Source organism: Caretta caretta, chromosome 4 (assembly GCF_965140235.1).
Source record: "Caretta caretta isolate rCarCar2 chromosome 4, rCarCar1.hap1, whole genome shotgun sequence".
Lineage (NCBI taxonomy): Eukaryota > Metazoa > Chordata > Testudines > Cheloniidae > Caretta > Caretta caretta.
The window spans coordinates 133,435,474-133,458,727 of NC_134209.1; the positions used below are offsets into that span (position 1 = coordinate 133,435,474).

The 23,254-nt window shown below is 42.5% G+C and overlaps 1 protein-coding gene across 7 annotated transcripts in view; it reads left to right on the plus strand.

Annotated features, from left to right (window-relative positions):
- Positions 1–12,679: 12,679 nt before the first annotated feature.
- The window catches only part of SLC75A1 (solute carrier family 75 member 1), a 37,225-nt gene continuing 26,650 nt past the window's right edge, over positions 12,680–23,254 (plus strand). For 2 of the 7 annotated variants that reach the window (XR_007356516.2, XM_048849076.2), the window contains exons 1-2: positions 12,680–12,794; positions 22,251–22,443. Coding sequence is in view for 6 of the 7 variants with exons in the window: in XM_048849076.2 (XP_048705033.2) it covers positions 22,270–22,443 (174 nt within the window). In the remaining variant the exon portion in view is untranslated. Of the gene's footprint in view, positions 12,795–12,934; positions 13,043–17,876; positions 18,311–22,250; positions 22,444–23,254 lie in introns of those variants that run through there. The other 5 variants (XM_075128081.1, XM_048849078.2, XM_075128080.1 and 2 more) reach the window with 5 other exon arrangements.

Below are 23,254 nucleotides of genomic sequence, written 5' to 3' on the forward strand. Positions count from 1 at the left end.
TTCTTACATTAGTGTTGACTATACATCTGCTTAGAAAAGCAGCTTGTAATGTCAGCATGTTCATATAACTTTCTTAGGTTGTCCTCTTTCACAGACCAAGCATGCCAGATTCAGGAGGTTTCAAACTGTTGCTTGTTACACTGATATTATCATGCATGTACAACACTATACTGACAATATACTGTATTATATTTGCGGTCTGTCCTTCAGGCTCTTGAGGTTGAGTTTGTTTAGTTACTTTGATCATTAAACCATTATAAAGCAGTGTTTCCTGAAAAATTGTCTTGCCTGGTCATATCCTTTGCACCACAGGGCATCTGTACAGTAGAAGAATTCCTCATAAATTGTATCTGTCTGGGACCTATTTGCCAAAAAGCTCCAGATACCATACAAAATATAATATGTAAACAATGGTTTAAAAACACAGTTCTATCACTGAGGACAGAGATCAAGTTGGGGTGTGTTCTTGGGTGCACTCAGTTTTGGGCAGTTGAGTTGTGGAAAGTTTCTTCCACGTCTATGTATCTAAGGCAAACTACTCCACAGTAGTGTTATTTTTAGGCTGCAGAACTTGGTGTGAATAGTCCTAATGTAACAAATGAGTACCTAATTTCTTGTGCAGAGTGATTGTTTCTCTTATTAGGGAATACATTAAATACCTGCCAGGATCGTATTCATAGGTATCTTATTTCTAATGGGACCTATCACCACAGTCAGCAGGAATATCCAGTCTCTGCTGCTGCTCCTCCAGGAATTTCCTGTAGACTGCAACCTCTGCATCCAACTACAGCTTGATACTCAGTAGGGTCTGGTAGTCTTACAGATACATGGACAAATGAGTTTTGGTCTCTAGTAGCTCACATTCTAACTGGACAGTGATTGCCTGGAACCCAGACACCTCCAGGTGACGAGCCTCTTTCTCCTCAAGTTGTTTGATGCTCTGAGGGCCCAGAATGAAGCTTTGGAGAAACAATGTGGTTTTCCGGTCAGTTACCGGAAATGAATACTTGTTGACCTCTTCTCATGATCTTAATATCTTCATATTTGGAAGCTTGACTCTTGAGTGTGTCATACTTTGCTTTATATCATTTCTCTGCTTTAGAGTTGGTTGTGATTTGGGCTCCTTGATTTGGGCTCTGATATCATGCAGGGCAACAGCATGGTCTGGGCAGATGGACTCCAGGTCTACAGAGAGTTTGGATCCCTGGATCTGTTTCTGAAGGTCAGTGATCTCATCCTCATGAAGTTTCTTAAGAAATGCAGTCTCATCCACCAACAGCTGCACCCTCTCTCCAGGTCAAGTTTCTGCACTGTGCATTGTCTACATCCTGGCAGAACTCTCTCGGGGTCCTGTCAGCCTTATCTGTTATGGAAGATATTAGCTGTAATATGTAAATTACAGTCTGGCTTAAGTGACAGACTATTATTCACTTAACACAAGGTCAATTCATTTTAGTTTTCTAACTTGGTGTGAGAGATTCCAGGAAGGAAAATCACAGAGTTACAACTAATCTTTCCCTTTGTTCAGCTGAATGTTCATCCCTCAAAGTCAACCCATCCCAGAAAATAAATAAATGTTTTGTTACACATTGAGATTGAAGTTCATAAAGTGTGTTCTCCATTCATCAGAAGGACTTTGATATTAGCCACCACACACGTATGGAGGCCGTAAGCAACAAATAAAACCCCTTTGAGCTGGAGATAATGCTTGAAATCAGTTTTGATCCTATGCACCACATTATCATTTATCACAGTGTCTAAAAGTTTGCTGCCTTTGACCCCAGGCAGCCTCATTGACTTCAGCAAGAGTGGGAAGATGAAAGCTGGTGCAGAATTTGGCTAGCTATACTCTCCTTGCATATTGTGATTTGTGTAATATCCTTAGTAGAGAAATTTTTACTATATCTGCCCAGTACCTACTTTGATGAGGCCATGCTCTCTGATTGGGGCCTCTGACCATTACTGTTATGCAAACAATAATATGATTCCCAAATCAAATCATTCGATCCTTCCTCTGAGTTTAGGGGAACTTCTTATCTGCATTTTGCAACACTAACCCTAAGGATGCTGAATTGCCTGAACATTTCCCTTACCTTTCAGTGCCGGTGGTTCTTCGCATCTCACCCTCCAGAGCACAGACTGCCACTATAGCCCCTGTGTAACCAACCACCCTCCTCCCCAAGTTCCATAGCCTCCACACCCAGACGCCCAAGAACGCGGTGGGGGGGCCTCCGGCCAACCAGCCACTCCACCACAGAGGATTGCCCAAAAAAAAGAAGGCTGTCATTCAATAAGTTTTAAAGTTGTAATCTTTTAAAGTGTTGTGTGGCATTTTCCTTCCCTCCTCCACCACCCCTTCTGGGCTACCTTGGTAGTCATCCCCCTAGTTGTGTGATGAATGAATAAAGAATGCATGAATGTGAAGCAACAATGACTTTATTGCCTCTGCAAGCGGTGATTGAAGGGAGGAGGGGAGGGTGGTTAGCTTACAGGGAAGTAGAGTGAACCAAGGGGTGGGGGATTTCATCAAGGAGAAACAAACAGAACTTTCACACCGTAGCCTGGCCAGTCATGAAACTGGTTTTCAAAGCTTCTCTGATGCGTACCGCGCCCTCCTGTGCTCTTCTAACTGCCCTGGTGTCTGGCTACGCGTAACCAGCAGCCAGGCGATTTGCCTCGACCTCCCACCCCGCCATAAACATCTCCCCCTTACTCTCACAGATATTGTGGAGCACACAGCAAGCAGTAATAACAGTGGGAAGATTGGTTTCGCTGAGGTCTAAGCGAGTCAGTAAACTGCGCCAGCGCGCCTTTAAACGTCCAAATGCACATTCTACCACCATTCTGCACTTGCTCAGCCTGTAGTTGAACAGCTCCTGACTACTGTCCAGGCTGCCTGTGTACGGCTTCATGAGCCATGGCATTAAGGGGTAGGCTGGGTCCCCAAGGATACATATAGGCATTTCAACATCCCCAACAGTTATTTTCTGGTCTGGGAATAAAGTCCCTTCCTGCAGCTTTTGAAACAGACCAGAGTTCCTGAAGATGCGAGCGTCATGTACCTTTCCCAGCCATCCCACGTTGATGTTGGTGAAACGTCCCTTGTGATCCACCAGAGCTTGCAGCACTATTGAAAAGTACCCCTTGCGGTTTATGTACTCGGCGGCTTGGTGCTCCGGTGCCAAAATAGGGATATGGGTTCCGTCTATGGCCCCACCACAGTTAGGGAATCCCATTGCAGCAAAGCCATCCACTATGACCTGCACATTTCCCAGGGTCACTACCCTTGATATTAGCAGATCTTTGATTGCATGGGCTACTTGAATCACAGCAGCCCCCACAGTAGATTTGCCCACTCCAAATTGATTCCCAACTGACCGGTAGCTGTCTGGCATTGCAAGCTTCCACAGGGCTATCGCCACTCGCTTCTCAACTGTGAGGGCTGCTCTCAGCTTGGTATTCATGCGCCTCAGGGCAGGGGAAAGCAAGTCACAAAGTTCCATGAAAGTGCCCTTAGGCATGCGAAAGTTTCGCAGCCACTGGGAATCGTCCCAGACCTGCAACACTATGCGGTCCCACCAGTCTGTGCTTGTTTCCCAAGCCCAGAATCGGCGTTCCACAGCATGAACCTGCCCCATTAGCACCATGATGCATGCATTGGCAGGGCCCATGCTTTCAGAGAAATCTGTGTCCATGTCCTGATCACTCACGTGACCGCGCTGACGTCGCCTCCTCGCCCAGTATCGCTTTGCCAGGTTCTGGTGCTGCATATGCTGCTGGATAATGCGTGTGGTGTTTAATGTGCTCCTAATTGCCAAAGTGAACTGAGCAGCCTCCATGCTTGCCTTGGTATGGCGTCCGCACAGAAAAAAGGCGCGGAATGATTGTCTGCCGTTGCTCTGACGGAGGGAGGGGCGACTGACGACACGGCTTACAGGGTTGGCTTCAGGGAGCTAAAATCAACAAAGGGGGTGGCTTTACATCAAGGAGTATTTCAGGCAGGACTTCATGGAGGGTTCCAATAAGAAATGGTGCACCTAAGTTATTGTTCTTATTGGAACAAGGAGGTTAGCCTGGCCTCTGATTGATACATGGCTAGATTTACCTCGCTGCACCTTCTCTGTGAGTGACTGCAGTGTGACCTACAGGAATGAGTCCCCTAGACAGGGGAGGAGGCAAATGAGTACAAAACAAATCTGGTCTATTTCTTGTTTTGATCCACTCCATCTATCTTGTACATCTTTGGCTAGCAGCAGACAGTACAGAAGGACTGCATGCCATCCACATCTCATGGCTGCTCGGCAGAAGATGGTACAGTACGACTGCTAGCCATCCTCATCTCTTGCCTGCCCGGCAGAAGATGGTACAGTACGACTGCTAGCCATCCTCATCTCTTGCCTGCCCGGCAGAAGATGGTACAGTACGACTGCTAGCCATCCTCATCTCTTGCCTGCCCGGCAGAAGATGGTACAGTACGACTGCTAGCCATCCTCATCTCTTGCCTGCCCGGCAGAAGATGGTACAGTACGACTGCTAGCAATCCGTATCGCCTGCCTGCTCACCATAAGACGGTTCAATAGGACTGACTGCAGGACTAAAGAGAATGACCTGGTCAGGTCACTCCAAATTTAGTCCCTGCGCCCATGTCTGCCCAGGCACTCCCAGCCGACGTGGCCAGGAGCACCTCGGACATGACGATGACAGCTACCAGTTGTATTGTACCGTCTGCTGCCACAAGGCAAGGGGTTGCTGCTACTGTGTAGCAATGCCATACCACGTCTGCCAGCATCCAGGAGACATAGGGTGATGGTTACCTGAGCGGGCTCCATGCTTGCCGTGGTATGGCGTCTGCACAGGTAACTCAGGAAAAAAGGCGCAAAACGATTGTCTGCCCTTGCTTTCACGGAGGAAGGGAGGGAAGGGGGGCCTGACGATATGTACCCAGAACCACCCGCGACAATGTTTTAGCCCCATCAGGCATTGGGATCTCAACCCAGAATTCCAATGGGCAGCGGAGACTGCGGGAACTGTGGGATAGCTATCCACAGTGCAATGCTCCGGAAGTCGACTCTAGCCTCGGTACTGTGGAAGCACTCCACCGAGTTAATGCACTTAATGCACTTAGAGCATTTTCTGTGGGGACACACACACTCGAATATATAAAACTGATTTCTAAAAAAACGACTTCTATAAATTCGACCTTATTCCGTAGTGTAGACATACCCTAAGGTGCCACTAGTACTCCTTTTCTTTTTGCAAATACAACTAACACGGCTGCTACTCTGAAATCTGGGTCCATTTATACAGCCAAAAAAAAAAAAAAAAGCAAAACCCAAAGCCAGTCTCAGAGCCCTAGTCAACTGACCTGTAGATGTCTGGGCTCTGGCTAAAGCCTAGGTTTCAGCAAACACGTACACTGCTATTTTTAGCCCCATAGTGTAAGCCCAAGTCAGTTGACCTGTGCTCTGAGACTTGCTGCCACAGGTCTTTTTGTTGTTGTTTCAGAGGAACAGCCGTGTTAGTCTGTATTCGCAAAAAGAAAAGGAGTACTTGTGGCACCTTAGAGACTAACCAATTTATTTGAGCATGAGCTTTCGTGAGCCACAGCTCACTTCATCAGATGTGTACCGTGGAAACTGCAGCAGACTTTATATACACACAGAGAATATGAAACAATACCTCCTCCCACCCCACTGTCCTGAGCAGGACAGTGGGGTGGGAGGAGGTATTGTTTCATATTCTCTGTGTGTATATAAAGTCTGCTGCAGTTTCCACGGTACACATCTGATGAAGTGAGCTGTGGCTCACGAAAGCTCATGCTCAAATAAATTGGTTAGTCTCTAAGGTGCCACAAGTACTCCTTTTCTTTTTGTTGTTGTTGTGTTTGTTTTGTTGGCAAACTTGTACCAAGATCAACTGTAGAGATGTGAGGAAAGAAGGCAGAAATATAGGAAGTTAAGTGTGGGGGAGAGGGAAGTTACTAAAGGGAAGCAGGAGGAGCTGCCGAGACAGTGAGAAAAGAAAAGGTTTCTGAGGAAGAGCAGGAGGGGTTGTTCAGAGAGTTGGAGGAACCACTGGGGGAGGACTTTTATGAGTCAGAGTTTGGCAGCCTCACTGGATTCTGTTGTGAACCATGTAAATATTCATTCAACAGGGACAACATTTGGATTAGGTTAGCCCTGTGGCAGAAAGCAATTCCATCACAGTATGAACAGTGCTGAGAAATGCAGATTAAACCAGAGTTAAGGCTGAGGCAGAAAACAATAGAAGGAAGGAAGTGCACATTTAAAGAGGGGACATACTTGCAGAACCAGAACATTTCTATAGAAAGCAGTTTACTGGGACAGACATTTTGTGTGATGCCTTTGATATTACAACAACTCTGGGTGAATAAGAGATTTCTCCTCTCTTTCACCAGATTCTACAGAAAACTCCTAAGATTTTGTGACAGCATCTTGTCACCATGCGAATGCTGGATGTTTCTGGCCAAATTCTGAATTTGAATGCATTTGTTTCAATGGCAGCCTCATGCACAGAGGAAAGAATACAGTTTGGTAATGTGACTTCACCTTAGGATCAGAGAGGAAGCAAAAATGGGATGAATGGCTCAAGTCCTTTTAAAAACTCAAATATATTTGATGAGTGCGGGAAAAACACATTGGACAGCTATGAAACGTGTGCAAGTAGAATATATGTTAATGTGCTCCATGCTGTGAAACCTGCTCCCCTATGCAATTTCTGTGCTTTATGCTTAGCAGAGGTTAGAGAGGGACAAATATTCCCCTCCTGCACGCCACATAGGCTATGGAGCAACAGCAGAGTTGTTCTGTGGTCATTATTGCAAACTGACAGTACAACAGGACCCACAGACCCTGCATTCCTTTGCTAACATTTGAACAGAACTAGATGAAACCATAGTCAAAATGCCTACTCCTGATCTACACCAGAGCTTATATTATTGGTAGTACTGATGCAGCTACTCTTTTGTTTAAAAAATGAGAAAGGGGATTACCTACTGTACATCAACCCTTTGCCTGCTTTTTTGGGCTGGGGGGGATGGTGTGCTGCAGCCAATGCAGAGAGCTTCATATTAAGCTGTGAACTGCCTTGTTTTTCTTATTCTCTGTTGCAAGATTAATGTTCCCCCAATGTAGTTCATTTTGAGTGATTATTTGCATACATATCAGTGAAGTCCTTCAGTGAGATTCCTGTGATGGCTCCCAGAATCTGACTCACCACAATGACACTTAATTCTCCATGATCATCCTCAGTTAAGGTCTCAGAGCTTTTTTAACTAAAAAGTTTAACTCTTAGAACAGCCTCTTGCTGGCAAGTGTGACAGTGACAGGAATAGAACCCTGGAGTCCTGACCTCCATCCAAGAGTGTAAACGCTATTGTATTATCAGAGCTCAGCAAACATGGACAGAAATTGAAACAACCAATGTGTAGTTAGGGTGGGGTTTTTTTAGAATACTATTCTATCTAGGCTATTATACCAAATTTTCATCATAGTATCTGAATACCTATGGCAGTGAGGCCAGGTTTGGTGGTATAGTGAAGCTATTTAAACATTTTGTGTAAAAAAAATTTTTTTTTCTCAAAAATTTAACATTTAAGTTGTTAGAATAGATGGTTCTGCTCATGAGGAAATTCTCATGCATTGTTCTGGAGTTCCTCTGAAATAATGAAATATTCAAGAAGAGTGTTGAATGGAGTGGTCAGGACTTAAGAAAAAGCCACTGTAGGATATAGGGTGGGTTGGAACTGAACCAGGCCAGAAGTTCCAGACTGTAGGAACAGAGGCAGTGCTGCAAGCAGCAGAACAGGACTGCAGATTATATTGATTTGGAGGTTTATGAAGCCAGTAGCAAACAGGGTCACAGGTAGGATCATGTCTCCTTATCTTGCTACCCAAGGTAACACACTTGCAATGATATAGAATTCAAATCCCACTGAATCATTTGGATTCTGATTAGATTTCTGTCAAGAGGGTCTTTGAACTGGATTAGCTTCAAACTGAACACTCCATTGAAATAAATAAGGGAAATTCATGTCTTGGGGCTTGGTCCTGTAGAATTATTCTACACAGTACCCCTCATTCTCTAATAACCTAGAAGGACCTTGTTTCCTTGTGCTCCCCATCTACCTGTCTGTATCCATTTGTCTCTTGTCTTTAAGTGTCAGCTTTTTGGGGCAGGGACCATCTTTTTGTTCTGCATCTGTACATTGCCTAGTACAATGGGGTACCGGTCAATGACTAGGGTCTTAGGAGCTAACCCAATATAAATAACAAAAATAAGGAACCATATCCATGATCAATAGCGGTTTGCAAGTCCACTCTTTTTTCTTTCACACACACTGAACCTGGTAATGAACCACCCGTCTCAACAACTGAATCTCAAGATGCTGTGTGAGACAGTGATATCCTGACAGATTAATCCTGATGTTTAGACTAATTCCTCCAAAACTAATCTTCTGGGGAATAAATGCCAGGCATACGATTGTTGGGAGAATGTGAAAACCTTGCCAGAGTTCTGATGGGCATAAATCCAGACCACAGAGGGTATTGTATTACCTTTGAAGAGAACAAAAATCCTTTCAAAGGCTATACGGCTAGACTTGATTTAGACTTCCACTTTGTGCCTGAGTCCCTTCTTATTTAAAATCGCCCATGCTATGAGAAACCATTATAAGCCTATTCATAATTGCACACTCCCAGTTTGATTTTGGCAGGCCAAATACTATAGCTGGATTTTGTCAAGGATTAAACAAGCTGGTGTAGATATCAGCCTATCCAAACCCTCTCAGTCTGAAATGGAGCAATAACTTAACGTTTTCAAAGAAAGGAGCATGTTATGACAGGTGCTTACTGGTCTTTCACAAGGACCTTTTTATGTTTGTACTGGTGTCCGTCAGACTCTGAGAGAGATTGGTTTATTAAAGCCACAACTAACTGCTGCTAAGCAGCAAACTCATAGCACAGCAAGTTGTGTAGCAATCAGTGATCCACAGTTCCTTTCTTCTCAAAGGAACTGTCCATCATAAACATTTCTGTTTGCGTTCTTTACTACTACTGCTGCACTGGGCGGGATAGGGTAAAATGGGACCCAGCTGCGGCTGCCCCTCTGATCCAGCACTCTTCAGACCCAGAACTCTGTTGGGGAGACCCCCTCTGGGATAACAGAAACCATATGATATACCACCTTCTCCCCTGCAATGCGGCCTTTTGGAAAGACACTGCTGGAAGCTGGCACAGCAGGTGAAGACAGTGCAAGCAGGGTCCAATGGACACTGGTGATAGCATCAGAGTGCTTTCTGCAGCATGAACTCAGAGCATTCTCTCACGCCTGTGCTGCTTGGCAGTTTACTCCAGTCCCTCCTGTCTCCTCCTCCAGTCTCCAGTCCCCTTCTTTCCTTCCCCCTTTCTAGCTAATTCCCTCCTGACATAACCACACTGAAAGAATTTAAATAACCAAACCAACCAACATGACATTTGGAGCTTAGTCCTGGACTCATGAGCCCATTGAGTCATCGCACTGTTCATATTGCTTGTATGGTCTATCCATTTCTCCTACCTTGTATGTGTCTTGACTAGTTAGAAGGTAAGATTTGGGGGCAGGGGCTGTCTCTTATTGTCCCTAGCACAATGAGGCTCTATTCTTGGTGGACCCCTAAGCTCTACTGTAATAATTATGATGAACAATGAAAAATAATTGATTACATCCACAGCTTCATAAATCGTACATTTAAAATATAATTTCTTATTTTTTACCTTACAGGCCAGAACTTCCCTCCTTTCGTTGAGGATTTTGGCAAACTTTGGAGAACCAGGATGGTGACATCATAACTTAATGCTGAAATCTGAGCTACAGCTCTCCAAATGCCCAGCTATGGGCAGAGGGGATGCTGTGTGGGGAAGGTGTTTGTCTAAAACTTAGCATTCTCTTCATATAATTTAGGGCAGTGATATGCAGACCTCACTGGTTCAGGAGCCAAACTGGCGATTCACATTATCCAAAAGAGTCACAGTTGTGCGACTTCATTCTTTCATTTACTATAGTACTATTCATATTTAAACAGTATGATAGGTGAAATATTTAGTTTATAATATATATTATTCTCACAGCACATATGTTAATAACTTAGTGCAAAATGATAACTTAATTGGGTAATAACATCCTGATTGGTTAATAATGTTAATATCATGTGTTGCAGGAAACACATTAAAGAGGCACTTGTGGTGCAGGTGCCTCAGTCTGAGTATCACTGATTTAGGGGCTATGAAATATGTAGTTCAGGTACCAATTGCAAGTTATGATGTCTCCATTCAAATACAGATAAGCAGAATGCAACTCAGGCTCTACTTCGCTGTGCTGCTGTTATTGCTGTTTTCTTTAAAATAAATCGTGTTAAAACTTGTTGTCAGTCAAAAATAATAATTAAAAAAATCTTTCTTAAAAACATGCTAAATTTACATTGCTACTATAAAATCAAAATTTCTTGCTGCTGGTTTTTAGCATGTTGCTAACTTACACTTATTTTCTTTTCTCTTATTTAAACAAGGTGCATTTCTGCAAGACTTGTGCTATGTAACTTTCCTGTGTCCTATAGGCTGAGTGGTGGAGCAGTACAACTTTCATTTACCTGTGAGAAACTCAGTTTGACATGGAGGTACAAAAGTGCTTCTGAAAAGAGAATGGGGAATTCTGAAATCTATGCTGAGAAACAAAAGCAGAAACTAATCTAGGGTGTGGTAGAAAGCCTAATTTTTCTTGGTCTGAGGATCACAAAGTGCTTTATTAGTATTAATGAATTAAATCTTACAGCATCCTAAGGTAGGTATTATCTTCATTTTGCAAATAGGAGATACGGAGACACACACAGAATAAGTGACTTGCCAAAGGTCACACAGGAAGTCTGAGGCAGAACTGAAAATAGAATCCAGGAGTCCTGACTTTCAGTCTTGTGCTTTAACCACATGACCATCCATCATCTAATTTTTAAAGCCACTATCCATACGAATACCAAATGACACACAGCATTTATATGAATGGGCAAGGGAGTAAGATGTTAGGTCAGAAGATAGACTGAACCACTGCCATGGTGCCAAAGTTTGGTAACAATATGTACTGATGGAGAACAGGCTGAGTGAGCTGGCTGTGACAGTATAGATATGAAAAATTATGTTCCAAAATTCTCTCACTTTCCTAGACATTAAATATAAAAATTTAAAATGTAACCCTGAAACGGACACTGGGTCAGATCTTCAGCTGCTGTAAACCAGCACAGCTCCAGTGAGTGAAGTCAATTCAGCTATGCTATATTACACCAGCTGAAGAGCTGCCGTTACTCAGCCACCTTCATTTTATTTCTTTTTCCTTGTGGTTTTCTGTCACAAGAATCCAGAGTTTATTTGTAAGAGATTAAACTTTTTCTTAATAAAAACAAGCATGTGCGCACACTAAAAAGTCACATTCAGTTAGCCTTGATTACACTAGGGAAATTTTGCAAATATTTCCTGCTGAAGCTAACACGGGTGGTAGCAACAAAAGGGCTTGTGTAGACAGGAGGTTGTTATTTTAAGTACTGTGTCTTAAACACCAACACCAGCATCAGCCCCTGACCCATTTATACCAGGGCTTCCAAGATTGCTACTGGTGTTGGAGCTGAACTGGTGGGCAACAAAGGGAAATGTCTGCAAACTTTCCCTAATGTAGACAAGCCTACTGCAAGAGAGAAATGTGCCTGAGCACAGAATTAGGAGTCAGAAACTTCTGTTTGTATTCCAGCTCTAATACTAACTCTATGGCCTTGAGGGTACTGTCTGCCTCAGTTTTTCCTGCTGTAAAAAGGAGATAAAATAATTATCTTACAGGGATTTTATATTATCATTGGTTTTCATATGACCTGCATTACATTTGGCATCTATAACTCACATGTTTGTACAGTTGACGTTGTATGACAACCCTAATACCCTCAGTGAGTCATACGTGAAAAATCGAAACATTTCCTTTTAGATAAGGATGTAACCTCAACATTTTTAACCAAGACCTTTATAAATTCTTTGCTGGATGTTGAAATGTTTGGCCAACGTTAACCTTAGATTGAAGCTACAGTCTCAAGCTTAAGGTAGGGCAGTTTACCCGGCCGTCTCAGGGGAGGAGCAGTTAACAGTCTGGGGCAATTTGTGGGGCTGTCTCGGCTTTGGGGGCCAGTTTGTGGATGTCTTGGGTTTGGCTGGTGAGTTAACAGGCTGGGGCAATTTGTGGGGTTGTCCCGGCTTTGGGGGCCAGTTTGTGGATGTCTTGGGTTTGGCTGGTGAGTTAACAGGCTGGGGCAATTTGTGGGGTTGTCCCGGCTTTGGGGGCCAGTTTGTGGATGTCTTGGGTTCGGCTGGGGAGTTAACAGGCTGGGGCAATTTGTGGGGCGTCTCCTTTTTTTGTTTTTTTTTTGGGGGGGTTATCTGAATGAATCGGGGGCTCTAAAAAAGAGCTGCTGAGGGGGACTTGACACACTGCCAACTCGTCCCTCCGCAGAGTTCTCCTCTGAGGGCGTTTCCCTCCCCGGGGAGTGAGGCTGGGGGCCCAGTGGCACCCATGGAAGATGTTCCCTCAGCAGGACTCAGCCCCCTCCAGCCCAGCCGCCGCCGCCGCCGCCGCCGCAGCCCGGAAGAGGAAGCGCCGCGGCCCTGTGGCGCGCTCTTCGGCTGAGCAGCCGCTGGTCCCTCTGCCCCGGGCGGCTCGCGGCGCCCCCTCGCTTCGCCGGCCGGCCTCGCGCGGGGAGGAAGCGGCGGGTAGGAGCGCGCCGGGGCGGGACGGAGGGACTGGGGCAGGGGAGGGCTCTGTGCCGGGTGGGTGGGGCGCGCGCGGGGAGGATCCGGGCTGGGCACAGCGAGCAGGCTGTGGGGCTGCCTCGGATGGGGCGGGGGGCAGTTTGCCGAGGGTGTGTCCCGGACGTGGGGGTGGCTACCGCTCACACCTGGGGTCGGGGACAGTGACGAGTACCGCAGCCTCCAGCAGCCCAAGCCAGAATAACTTCCCCGTAAGTGATGCTTCGGGCTCTGCGTCCCCCTCCCCTCGCCCCCCCGGACCCCCTGCTCCCTTCCCTCCTGTGTCTCTTTTCACTCTGACAGGTTTCAGAGGAGCAGCCGTGTTAGTCTGTGTGCGCAAAAAGAAAAGGAGGACTTGTGGCACCTTAGAGACTAACCAATTTATTTGAGCCTATATGGGCTTTATGGGCTAGCTAGCATCTATGCGCAAATAAATTGGTTAGTCTCTAAGGTGCCACAAGTCCTCCTTTTCTTTTCACTCTGGGGCTCAGAGGAGGTTAAGTAGTTTGTGAAACTGGCCCCACTGCTCTTTCTCTCTCCAGAATCAAACCCAGTCTCTTAATGAGTCCCAAAAGCCTTCTCCAGACTGGCAGGCAAATCCTGAGGTGGGAAATATGGGGTTTCCTCCTCCAGCAGAAGCCCAGCAAGGCACTGAGGTGTGAGATTGAGGCTGGCCGCTAACAAATGACTGAGGCCCTAGGTGTGAGTGATGGACCGGGTCAGCTTCCAAGTCAGTTCTTTGACTGGACCCGGGAGGCTGGCGTCCCTGGCAGGGGACTGAATAGGTGTAATGAGGGCTGGAAAGGGAAGGAGGAAGCAAGCAACAAAGAGGGGAAGACAGAGGGGATTTGTGAGGAAACTCAAAGAGGGAGAGGTTCAGGTGGGCTGCACACAAATTGGTTCCAGTAAGTGCAGAGATTTCTGTCACAGTTCTTGAGGGAATTGTACCTCGGACCCCTTCATGGGGGAGGCCTCTGAGATCTGAGACCTCTAGCCATCACCTTTCTTGGGGCAGCATCCCACCATCTGTTCCCTCCAGACAGGGGACTCAAGTTGCAGTTCCTCCTGCTTCACTGTGATTCTCTCAGCAGGTCTGACTTCAGTTCAGCACCCACACTTCAGATAAGAACAGTGACCAGCCTACTCTCATAAAGTGAAGTAGTGTTTATTTAGAACAAAGGCTTTATAGAGGAAGCATATTTTAAAGAAAAGAAAAAGTTTATAGGCATGCCTAGCTTATCGGGTGTCACCCCTCTTCCCCATGAAGATCCTGGCAAGTTCCAAAGTACTTCTAGTCCTGCACAGGATCTGTACCTCTTGGACACACAGTCTCATGTCCATTTGTGGATCAAGGGTGACTGACCTCTCTCCCGGGTCAGAGTTGTTTCTTTATACAGTTTTCAGTTCTTTGTTTGCCAGGCCTCTTGAACCATTATATGCTCTTTCCTCAGGGGGCAAAACTTCCACAGACTTCTTACCTGCATGAGAGATTTGCATTAATTACCCCCAGTGCTGTAACTAGGCATAGTGGCGCCGGGGGCGAGCAAGTATATTTGCGTCCTCTACCATTTTTTTTCATTTTTCCACCCAGAGGTGACACATGTATGTATGGGGGGGGGGAAATGCAGGGTTACGTGCCTTTCGCCCCCAGATTTTTTGGTTGCCTCGCCCCTTCCCCCCCCCCAACCCAGACATGCTGGGTGGTCTGCTGAGGTGAGTCAGAGGGTGGAGGTGGTGTCCCTTCCCCCCCGACCAAGCCCTCAGCATGCCTCTATTTCTGCCCCATTATTTCGCTCCTGCAGTTTGGCTGCCCTGGTTATGGCTCTGATTACCCCTCAGTGATTTGAGTTCCTGCATGGAGCCAGAAATGCAATCACTAGCTAGCCCATAAAGATACATATAACATTTATAAAAAGCTGATACAATTGTCTTTGACTATTCCATGTGTTCATATTATCTGTCACATCTCCGCATAACAGTCTTTGAATGTTCCATGCTTCTAGAGCATTGCATCCATCACTATTTCCTTGAACTAAAATATCCCCTACTATAGAATGGCCATTGCAGGAAGCAAGGTGGGCTGCCATGGCAGAGATGCAGTGTTGCTTGTATTGAATGAAGAAGGCCAGTATGTTTATGTATGATAAAGTGCAGTTTGGCTTGTTTGTGGAGAAGAAGGTGAAGGCTTGAACAACAACCTCTCCTGACCACTAACCAGAGAAGAATGAGAATGAAAAATTCCTGGCCCAAGTTTCAAGGCCTAAACTAATGCTCACAGTTGACTTCAACTACCCGGCTATCTTTTAGGTAAACAAATAATCAGGGCTCCTGATTTTTGTCTTTATGTGATAAACATCCCTGTTTTAAAAAAAACCCTGAAACTGGCATTTATCCAATAAACACCAGTAATGGTTACTTGTATCTAAGGGCTTGTCTTTGGGGAGTAGTATGTGGACTGCTGGGGTGTGATTTCAAAAGTGCACTAATGTGGCACATTAATTGGTCCATGATAACACTGCCGGTGTTCCCTAAAGTGTAGTAGTATTTGAAACAATGCTACATTAAAGTGCACTAGAGAACATTACAAAGAGATTACTCATTACAATATATATATTACTTGTTACAATATATTCAAAGAGCCATAAATCCTATGATTTTTTGTTCATCTACACAAAACTCAAAAGTTTAGAATAAAAAACCTGGGAAAACAGCCCCTACAAATAATGCTAAAAGTTTATAATTAGAGTGACTTGCAATTTTTTTTAAAAAGTGTCATATACTCTTATACATAAAGAAATAAACTGTTACATGTAGCAGTAGGTTCAGCTGCATTATGGCAACAATTGTTGTTACAATAAATGGATTTTAGAGGAACAGCCGTGTTAGTCTGTATTCGCAAAAAGAAAAGGAGTACTTGTGGCACCTTAGAGACTAACCAATTTATTTGAGCATGAGCTTTCGTGAGCTACAGCTCACTTCATCAGATGTATACTGTGGAAACTGCAGCAGACTTTATATACACACAGAGAATATGAAACAATACCTCCTCCCACCCCACTGTCCTGCTGGTAATAGCTTATCTAAAGTGATCAACAGGTGGGCCATTTCCAGCACAAATCCAGGTTTTCTCACCCTCCACCCCCCCACACAAATTCACTCTCCTGCTGGTGCTAGCCCATCCAAAGTGACAACTCTTTACATAATCAAGTCGGGCTATTTCCTGCATAGATCCAGGTTTTCTCACATCCCCCCCACCCCCATATACACACAAACTCACTCTCCTGCTGGTAATAGCTCATCTAAACTGACCACTCTCCAAGTTTAAATCCAAGTTAAACCAGAACATCTGGGGGGGGGGGTAGGAAAAAACAAGAGGAAACAGGCTACCTTGCATAATGACTTAGCCACTCCCAGTCTCTATTTAAGCCTAAATTAATAGTATCCAATTTGCAAATGAATTCCAATTCAGCAGTTTCTCGCTGGAGTCTGGATTTGAAGTTTTAAAATTTTTAAAGTTTTATAAATGGATTGTAAGTGTCCTCTTTTGTTTACCCGAGAATGTTAGTTCTTTAATTTAGCTGCAATAATCAATAACGCAGTACTAAAGAATTGTAGAGAAAATATCTATCTGTGAACACAAATAGTTTTAAAATCTCCAGTGAGTGTTACTTGGTTTAGCACAATTTTATATCTCCAGTGGTTTGTACCTGGAATACAGATTATCTCCTTAATATAGAACTTATGCCAGACATTATTCACTGGGCCCAATCCTAAGCAATGGAAGTCAATCGTAGTTTGGCTATTAACTGAAGGAGGATAAAGAGGTAGTTTTTCCCATTTTTACTGCTTGATTCAGTAAACACAGAATCTGAATTTAATTTTTTTTTTTTTTTTTGGGGTTGTCGGGACCTTGGGAGGGAAGATTGTTATGTGAGTGTAGAGAAATTGTGCTGCAGTGTTTTGACAACACCATGGATAAAAATAGATTTTTTTTAAAGGATATCTTAATTTAACAATTTTTCTTATTTAAATTAAATACATTTTTCCTTTTAAAAATGAACCTGTTTTAAAATTAAATTTGAAATTGTGGCAGCCTATGGTAAGGCCTAAACATACTATAATCTATTAAACTCACTAAAATAAAAATAATAAAATGCTACATCAATGAGGCCTCCTAAAATTTTAAAGATGTTAAAAGGGGCTGCATTTTTAACTATGTACAGAATCAAGGGGAATATCTTTAAATTTACAGAATAAGAGGAAGCCTATTTAATTTTTGAGGTCAACTCAGGCTTTATAAATGTGTCACAATGTCATTAACTGTATTAAGTGTATATGTTATTTTCGGCCTTTACAATTGAATGATGGTATTTGCATTTTCACAAATGTGAGTACTTTCCATTTCTGTTGTGCAGAAAAGCTTCTGCCTTAATTGTGTTTGATTTCAATTTAGCTAGCAGAGAGAATATTTTCTTCATTTGGATCAGTTTAGGCAAAGTTGAAAACCCTGATTGGGAATTGAAAAAGCTGGAAAGCTTGTTTTCCTCTTCTAACCTCTGAAGAAAAACCAGGTGCGAGAGGATGAGATCTATTCATTCTAATATCTTGAAGGACATGCGGTCAGATATTCAAAGGTATCTAGGTGTTTAAAGATGCCAGTAGGCACCTAGTGCTTTGGTACTCTTGAAATCCTACTTGGGACCCATCTGCATCTTTATGCATCTAAATACCTTTTAAAAATCTGGTCCATAGTTACCAGAAACAATCCGTCAATTCACTAACGTCAGTTAATACTATCTTTATTTAATAAATAATTTAAATGCAAAACATGTTATGATACATTTTAATTATTTTATATTCAGCACATTTAAGGTAGTGTAATTTAACTAAGAAAGACAATTTTGAAATTGTCCCTTCCCCCCCGACCAAGCCCTCAGCATGCCTCTATTTCTGCCCCATTATTTCGCTCCTGCAGTTTGGCTGCCCTGGTTATGGCTCTGATTACCCCTCAGTGATTTGAGTTCCTGCATGGAGCCAGAAATGCAATCACTAGCTAGCCCATAAAGATACATATAACATTTATAAAAAGCTGATACAATTGTCTTTGACTATTCCATGTGTTCATATTATCTGTCACATCTCCGCATAACAGTCTTTGAATGTTCCATGCTTCTAGAGCATTGCATCCATCACTATTTCCTTGAACTAAAATATCCCCTACTATAGAATGGCCATTGCAGGAAGCAAGGTGGGCTGCCATGGCAGAGATGCAGTGTTGCTTGTATTGAATGAAGAAGGCCAGTATGTTTATGTATGATAAAGTGCAGTTTGGCTTGTTTGTGGAGAAGAAGGTGAAGGCTTGAACAACAACCTCTCCTGACCACTAACCAGAGAAGAATGAGAATGAAAAATTCCTGGCCCAAGTTTCAAGGCCTAAACTAATGCTCACAGTTGACTTCAACTACCCGGCTATCTTTTAGGTAAACAAATAATCAGGGCTCCTGATTTTTGTCTTTATGTGATAAACATCCCTGTTTTAAAAAAAACCCTGAAACTGGCATTTATCCAATAAACACCAGTAATGGTTACTTGTATCTAAGGGCTTGTCTTTGGGGAGTAGTATGTGGACTGCTGGGGTGTGATTTCAAAAGTGCACTAATGTGGCACATTAATTGGTCCATGATAACACTGCCGGTGTTCCCTAAAGTGTAGTAGTATTTGAAACAATGCTACATTAAAGTGCACTAGAGAACATTACAAAGAGATTACTCATTACAATATATATATTACTTGTTACAATATATTCAAAGAGCCATAAATCCTATGATTTTTTGTTCATCTACACAAAACTCAAAAGTTTAGAATAAAAAACCTGGGAAAACAGCCCCTACAAATAATGCTAAAAGTTTATAATTAGAGTGACTTGCAATTTTTTTTAAAAAGTGTCATATACTCTTATACATAAAGAAATAAACTGTTACATGTAGCAGTAGGTTCAGCTGCATTATGGCAACAATTGTTGTTACAATAAATGGATTTTAGAGGAACAGCCGTGTTAGTCTGTATTCGCAAAAAGAAAAGGAGTACTTGTGGCACCTTAGAGACTAACCAATTTATTTGAGCATGAGCTTTCGTGAGCTACAGCTCACTTCATCAGATGTATACTGTGGAAACTGCAGCAGACTTTATATACACACAGAGAATATGAAACAATACCTCCTCCCACCCCACTGTCCTGCTGGTAATAGCTTATCTAAAGTGATCAACAGGTGGGCCATTTCCAGCACAAATCCAGGTTTTCTCACCCTCCACCCCCCCACACAAATTCACTCTCCTGCTGGTGCTAGCCCATCCAAAGTGACAACTCTTTACATAATCAAGTCGGGCTATTTCCTGCATAGATCCAGGTTTTCTCACATCCCCCCCACCCCCATATACACACAAACTCACTCTCCTGCTGGTAATAGCTCATCTAAACTGACCACTCTCCAAGTTTAAATCCAAGTTAAACCAGAACATCTGGGGGGGGGGGTAGGAAAAAACAAGAGGAAACAGGCTACCTTGCATAATGACTTAGCCACTCCCAGTCTCTATTTAAGCCTAAATTAATAGTATCCAATTTGCAAATGAATTCCAATTCAGCAGTTTCTCGCTGGAGTCTGGATTTGAAGTTTTAAAATTTTTAAAGTTTTATAAATGGATTGTAAGTGTCCTCTTTTGTTTACCCGAGAATGTTAGTTCTTTAATTTAGCTGCAATAATCAATAACGCAGTACTAAAGAATTGTAGAGAAAATATCTATCTGTGAACACAAATAGTTTTAAAATCTCCAGTGAGTGTTACTTGGTTTAGCACAATTTTATATCTCCAGTGGTTTGTACCTGGAATACAGATTATCTCCTTAATATAGAACTTATGCCAGACATTATTCACTGGGCCCAATCCTAAGCAATGGAAGTCAATCGTAGTTTGGCTATTAACTGAAGGAGGATAAAGAGGTAGTTTTTCCCATTTTTACTGCTTGATTCAGTAAACACAGAATCTGAATTTAATTTTTTTTTTTTTTTTGGGGTTGTCGGGACCTTGGGAGGGAAGATTGTTATGTGAGTGTAGAGAAATTGTGCTGCAGTGTTTTGACAACACCATGGATAAAAATAGATTTTTTTTAAAGGATATCTTAATTTAACAATTTTTCTTATTTAAATTAAATACATTTTTCCTTTTAAAAATGAACCTGTTTTAAAATTAAATTTGAAATTGTGGCAGCCTATGGTAAGGCCTAAACATACTATAATCTATTAAACTCACTAAAATAAAAATAATAAAATGCTACATCAATGAGGCCTCCTAAAATTTTAAAGATGTTAAAAGGGGCTGCATTTTTAACTATGTACAGAATCAAGGGGAATATCTTTAAATTTACAGAATAAGAGGAAGCCTATTTAATTTTTGAGGTCAACTCAGGCTTTATAAATGTGTCACAATGTCATTAACTGTATTAAGTGTATATGTTATTTTCGGCCTTTACAATTGAATGATGGTATTTGCATTTTCACAAATGTGAGTACTTTCCATTTCTGTTGTGCAGAAAAGCTTCTGCCTTAATTGTGTTTGATTTCAATTTAGCTAGCAGAGAGAATATTTTCTTCATTTGGATCAGTTTAGGCAAAGTTGAAAACCCTGATTGGGAATTGAAAAAGCTGGAAAGCTTGTTTTCCTCTTCTAACCTCTGAAGAAAAACCAGGTGCGAGAGGATGAGATCTATTCATTCTAATATCTTGAAGGACATGCGGTCAGATATTCAAAGGTATCTAGGTGTTTAAAGATGCCAGTAGGCACCTAGTGCTTTGGTACTCTTGAAATCCTACTTGGGACCCATCTGCATCTTTATGCATCTAAATACCTTTTAAAAATCTGGTCCATAGTTACCAGAAACAATCCGTCAATTCACTAACGTCAGTTAATACTATCTTTATTTAATAAATAATTTAAATGCAAAACATGTTATGATACATTTTAATTATTTTATATTCAGCACATTTAAGGTAGTGTAATTTAACTAAGAAAGACAATTTTGAAATGTTGTTGTACATTTTTATTGATTCCCAATTTTCATCCAAATGCAGCTTGACACAAATCCCAAATAAAAAATTATTATCTAGTAAATAAGAAATGCATTAGTCACCATTTTCTAATATTAAAATATTAAAAATCTGAATAAATGTAAACATTAAGAATATGAATAAATGTAAGCGAAACTATGTAATTGCTTAAATGAATGTATATAGATGCACAATATCTTCCTCATTACCAAAAAGAAGTGCCAAATTTAGTGTAAAGACTATATTTGTTTGCAAATCAACATAATTAAATGGTTATACCAACTAATGAGAAAAACTTTCTTTAGGGAAATAACTAAAGTACAAATACAAAACAAGTTTAAAAACAATTATTTAAATTGATGTTTCATGCTTGCTGATTTAAAACACTTTAATTTAAAACACTCCACCTTGTTTGACAAACTGCTAACTTTTTGTATTATATCGCAGACAGACATATAGACAGACTGTAAATTCTTTAGGACATGGAGGGTCTTCTGTGTTTTTATAGTACCAAGCATAATGGGGCCCCAACCCTGGCTGGGGTCTTTAGGTGCTCCCAGAATACAAATAATAAACATATTTTGCTGATAGTTATGCTAGCAGTACAAGAAATTAAAATAAGATCCTTGAAAAGTGTCAGTTGCCTTACAGTTATGCCCCTCCTATGGTTTTGTATAGATTTAAAGACATACTAGTAATTTCAAATCGAACTTTGTTTTACAGTGTTTCTTGAGCTGCCAGTGCTGAGCATAACACCCTCCCTGAAGTGATCAGTGAGTCATGCTGTTGTAGGTGTTTATACAGCACTAATCACTGTGGTATCTACTGTAGACATAAATGCTGTTAGATACCTGCCTGAGGAGACATTTCCATTCCATGGTTATACTTTAATGCTGGATTGAAAACATTTTTACAAAACAAGTCCAGAAAAATTGTTTGTATTTAAACATGAAAGAGGTATAGTTAGTGACACTATGACTTAGCACCTTTTATCCTGTTAAGACACAGATTAATTTATCTGGGAGTGATTGTACCGAATGCTTGAAGTTTTTCTTTGAACAGTGGTTCTTGCCATCATGCCACACTTTTACCAGAACAAATGAGCTGCGTGACTAAGGACCAGGAATTGTGAGGCCGGGGGCCTGTTCTGTTTTACAAAACAGCCCCCTCCCTAGTGAACCAGGATTCTAAACTAGCAATTGCTATATGGTTGCACTGGGGGAAATGGAGTAAGAATGAGTCAGCAAGTTCTTCCCCTTTGGGTGAAATAACGTCAGTGCCTGAAATGCTTCAGAGTGAGTGCTGTTATTCTGTTTCAGAAGTGCAACGCCTGACAACATGGCCACAGAAACGGGGGAAAGTAGCTGCCCCACCAAGGGCAAGTCAGAGGCTGAAGATAGCTCTGGTCGGGTGATCACCATTGTCTTCCTGGCACTCCTTATAGACCTGCTGGGATTCACTCTCATTTTGCCACTCCTTCCTTCAATCCTTGAGTATTACAGCAAGAATGATGTAAGTAAGAACTAAACTCTACCTGCTGAAAATACAATCTGGGCACAAGGTGATCTCAAAGAAGGGGATACAGAGGGAGGGGGGATGTGTGGGGTTCCCGTTCCCCTGACATAGCTCAAAAGCTACATGCAGAATAAACCCCACCCGCAAATCTGGGGTGTATTTAGATTGTTCTTATGGATTTGATTGGTTTGTTTTGCTCTGCCCAGTAAGACTTTCTCACCTTTGCCACTGAGTCAGGGTCAGGTGTCTATGTTTGGGGAAATCCAGAGATTACTGAGTGGCTACTTCTTGTAATTGTCCTGAATTTGCCCTCTGCCTTGCTGTTCTTTTACTAACATGTGGCTGTGGCTGCCTGGTCTCCAGTGATGAGTAGTCAGATCTAACGCTGGGCTTCCTGCTGCTGTGTGGCTCAGCCAGCTGAGTGAATCTCCATGAGGCGTGAAGCCCATCTCTTGGTAACAAGGTCTGCAGTCTCTACCCTGTCTCTCTTGGCTGTGTGAGTGAGGGGGCCAGAACTGTCTCTCAAGCTCTGTAGGGTAGAAGGAGCTTTACTTTGGCTTCTTAATCCAGCCTTAAGTGTCCTTTACAGCACAAACCCATCGAGGTGTGGTGCTGTGCATCCATTGTTCCTCCTCCGTCTCTTGTGACCTGTCTGGCTGACTTGCCATTTCTCTCTCGGCTATATTCTCCTCTCTTCCCCAGTGTTCAAATCTATTTACATGACTACTCGATTACCAGTGCCAGCAACTAGGTTGTAATGGAAAATATTGAATTCTTTGTTGGCAGTAGGTTTTATGGGTAAGTAGAT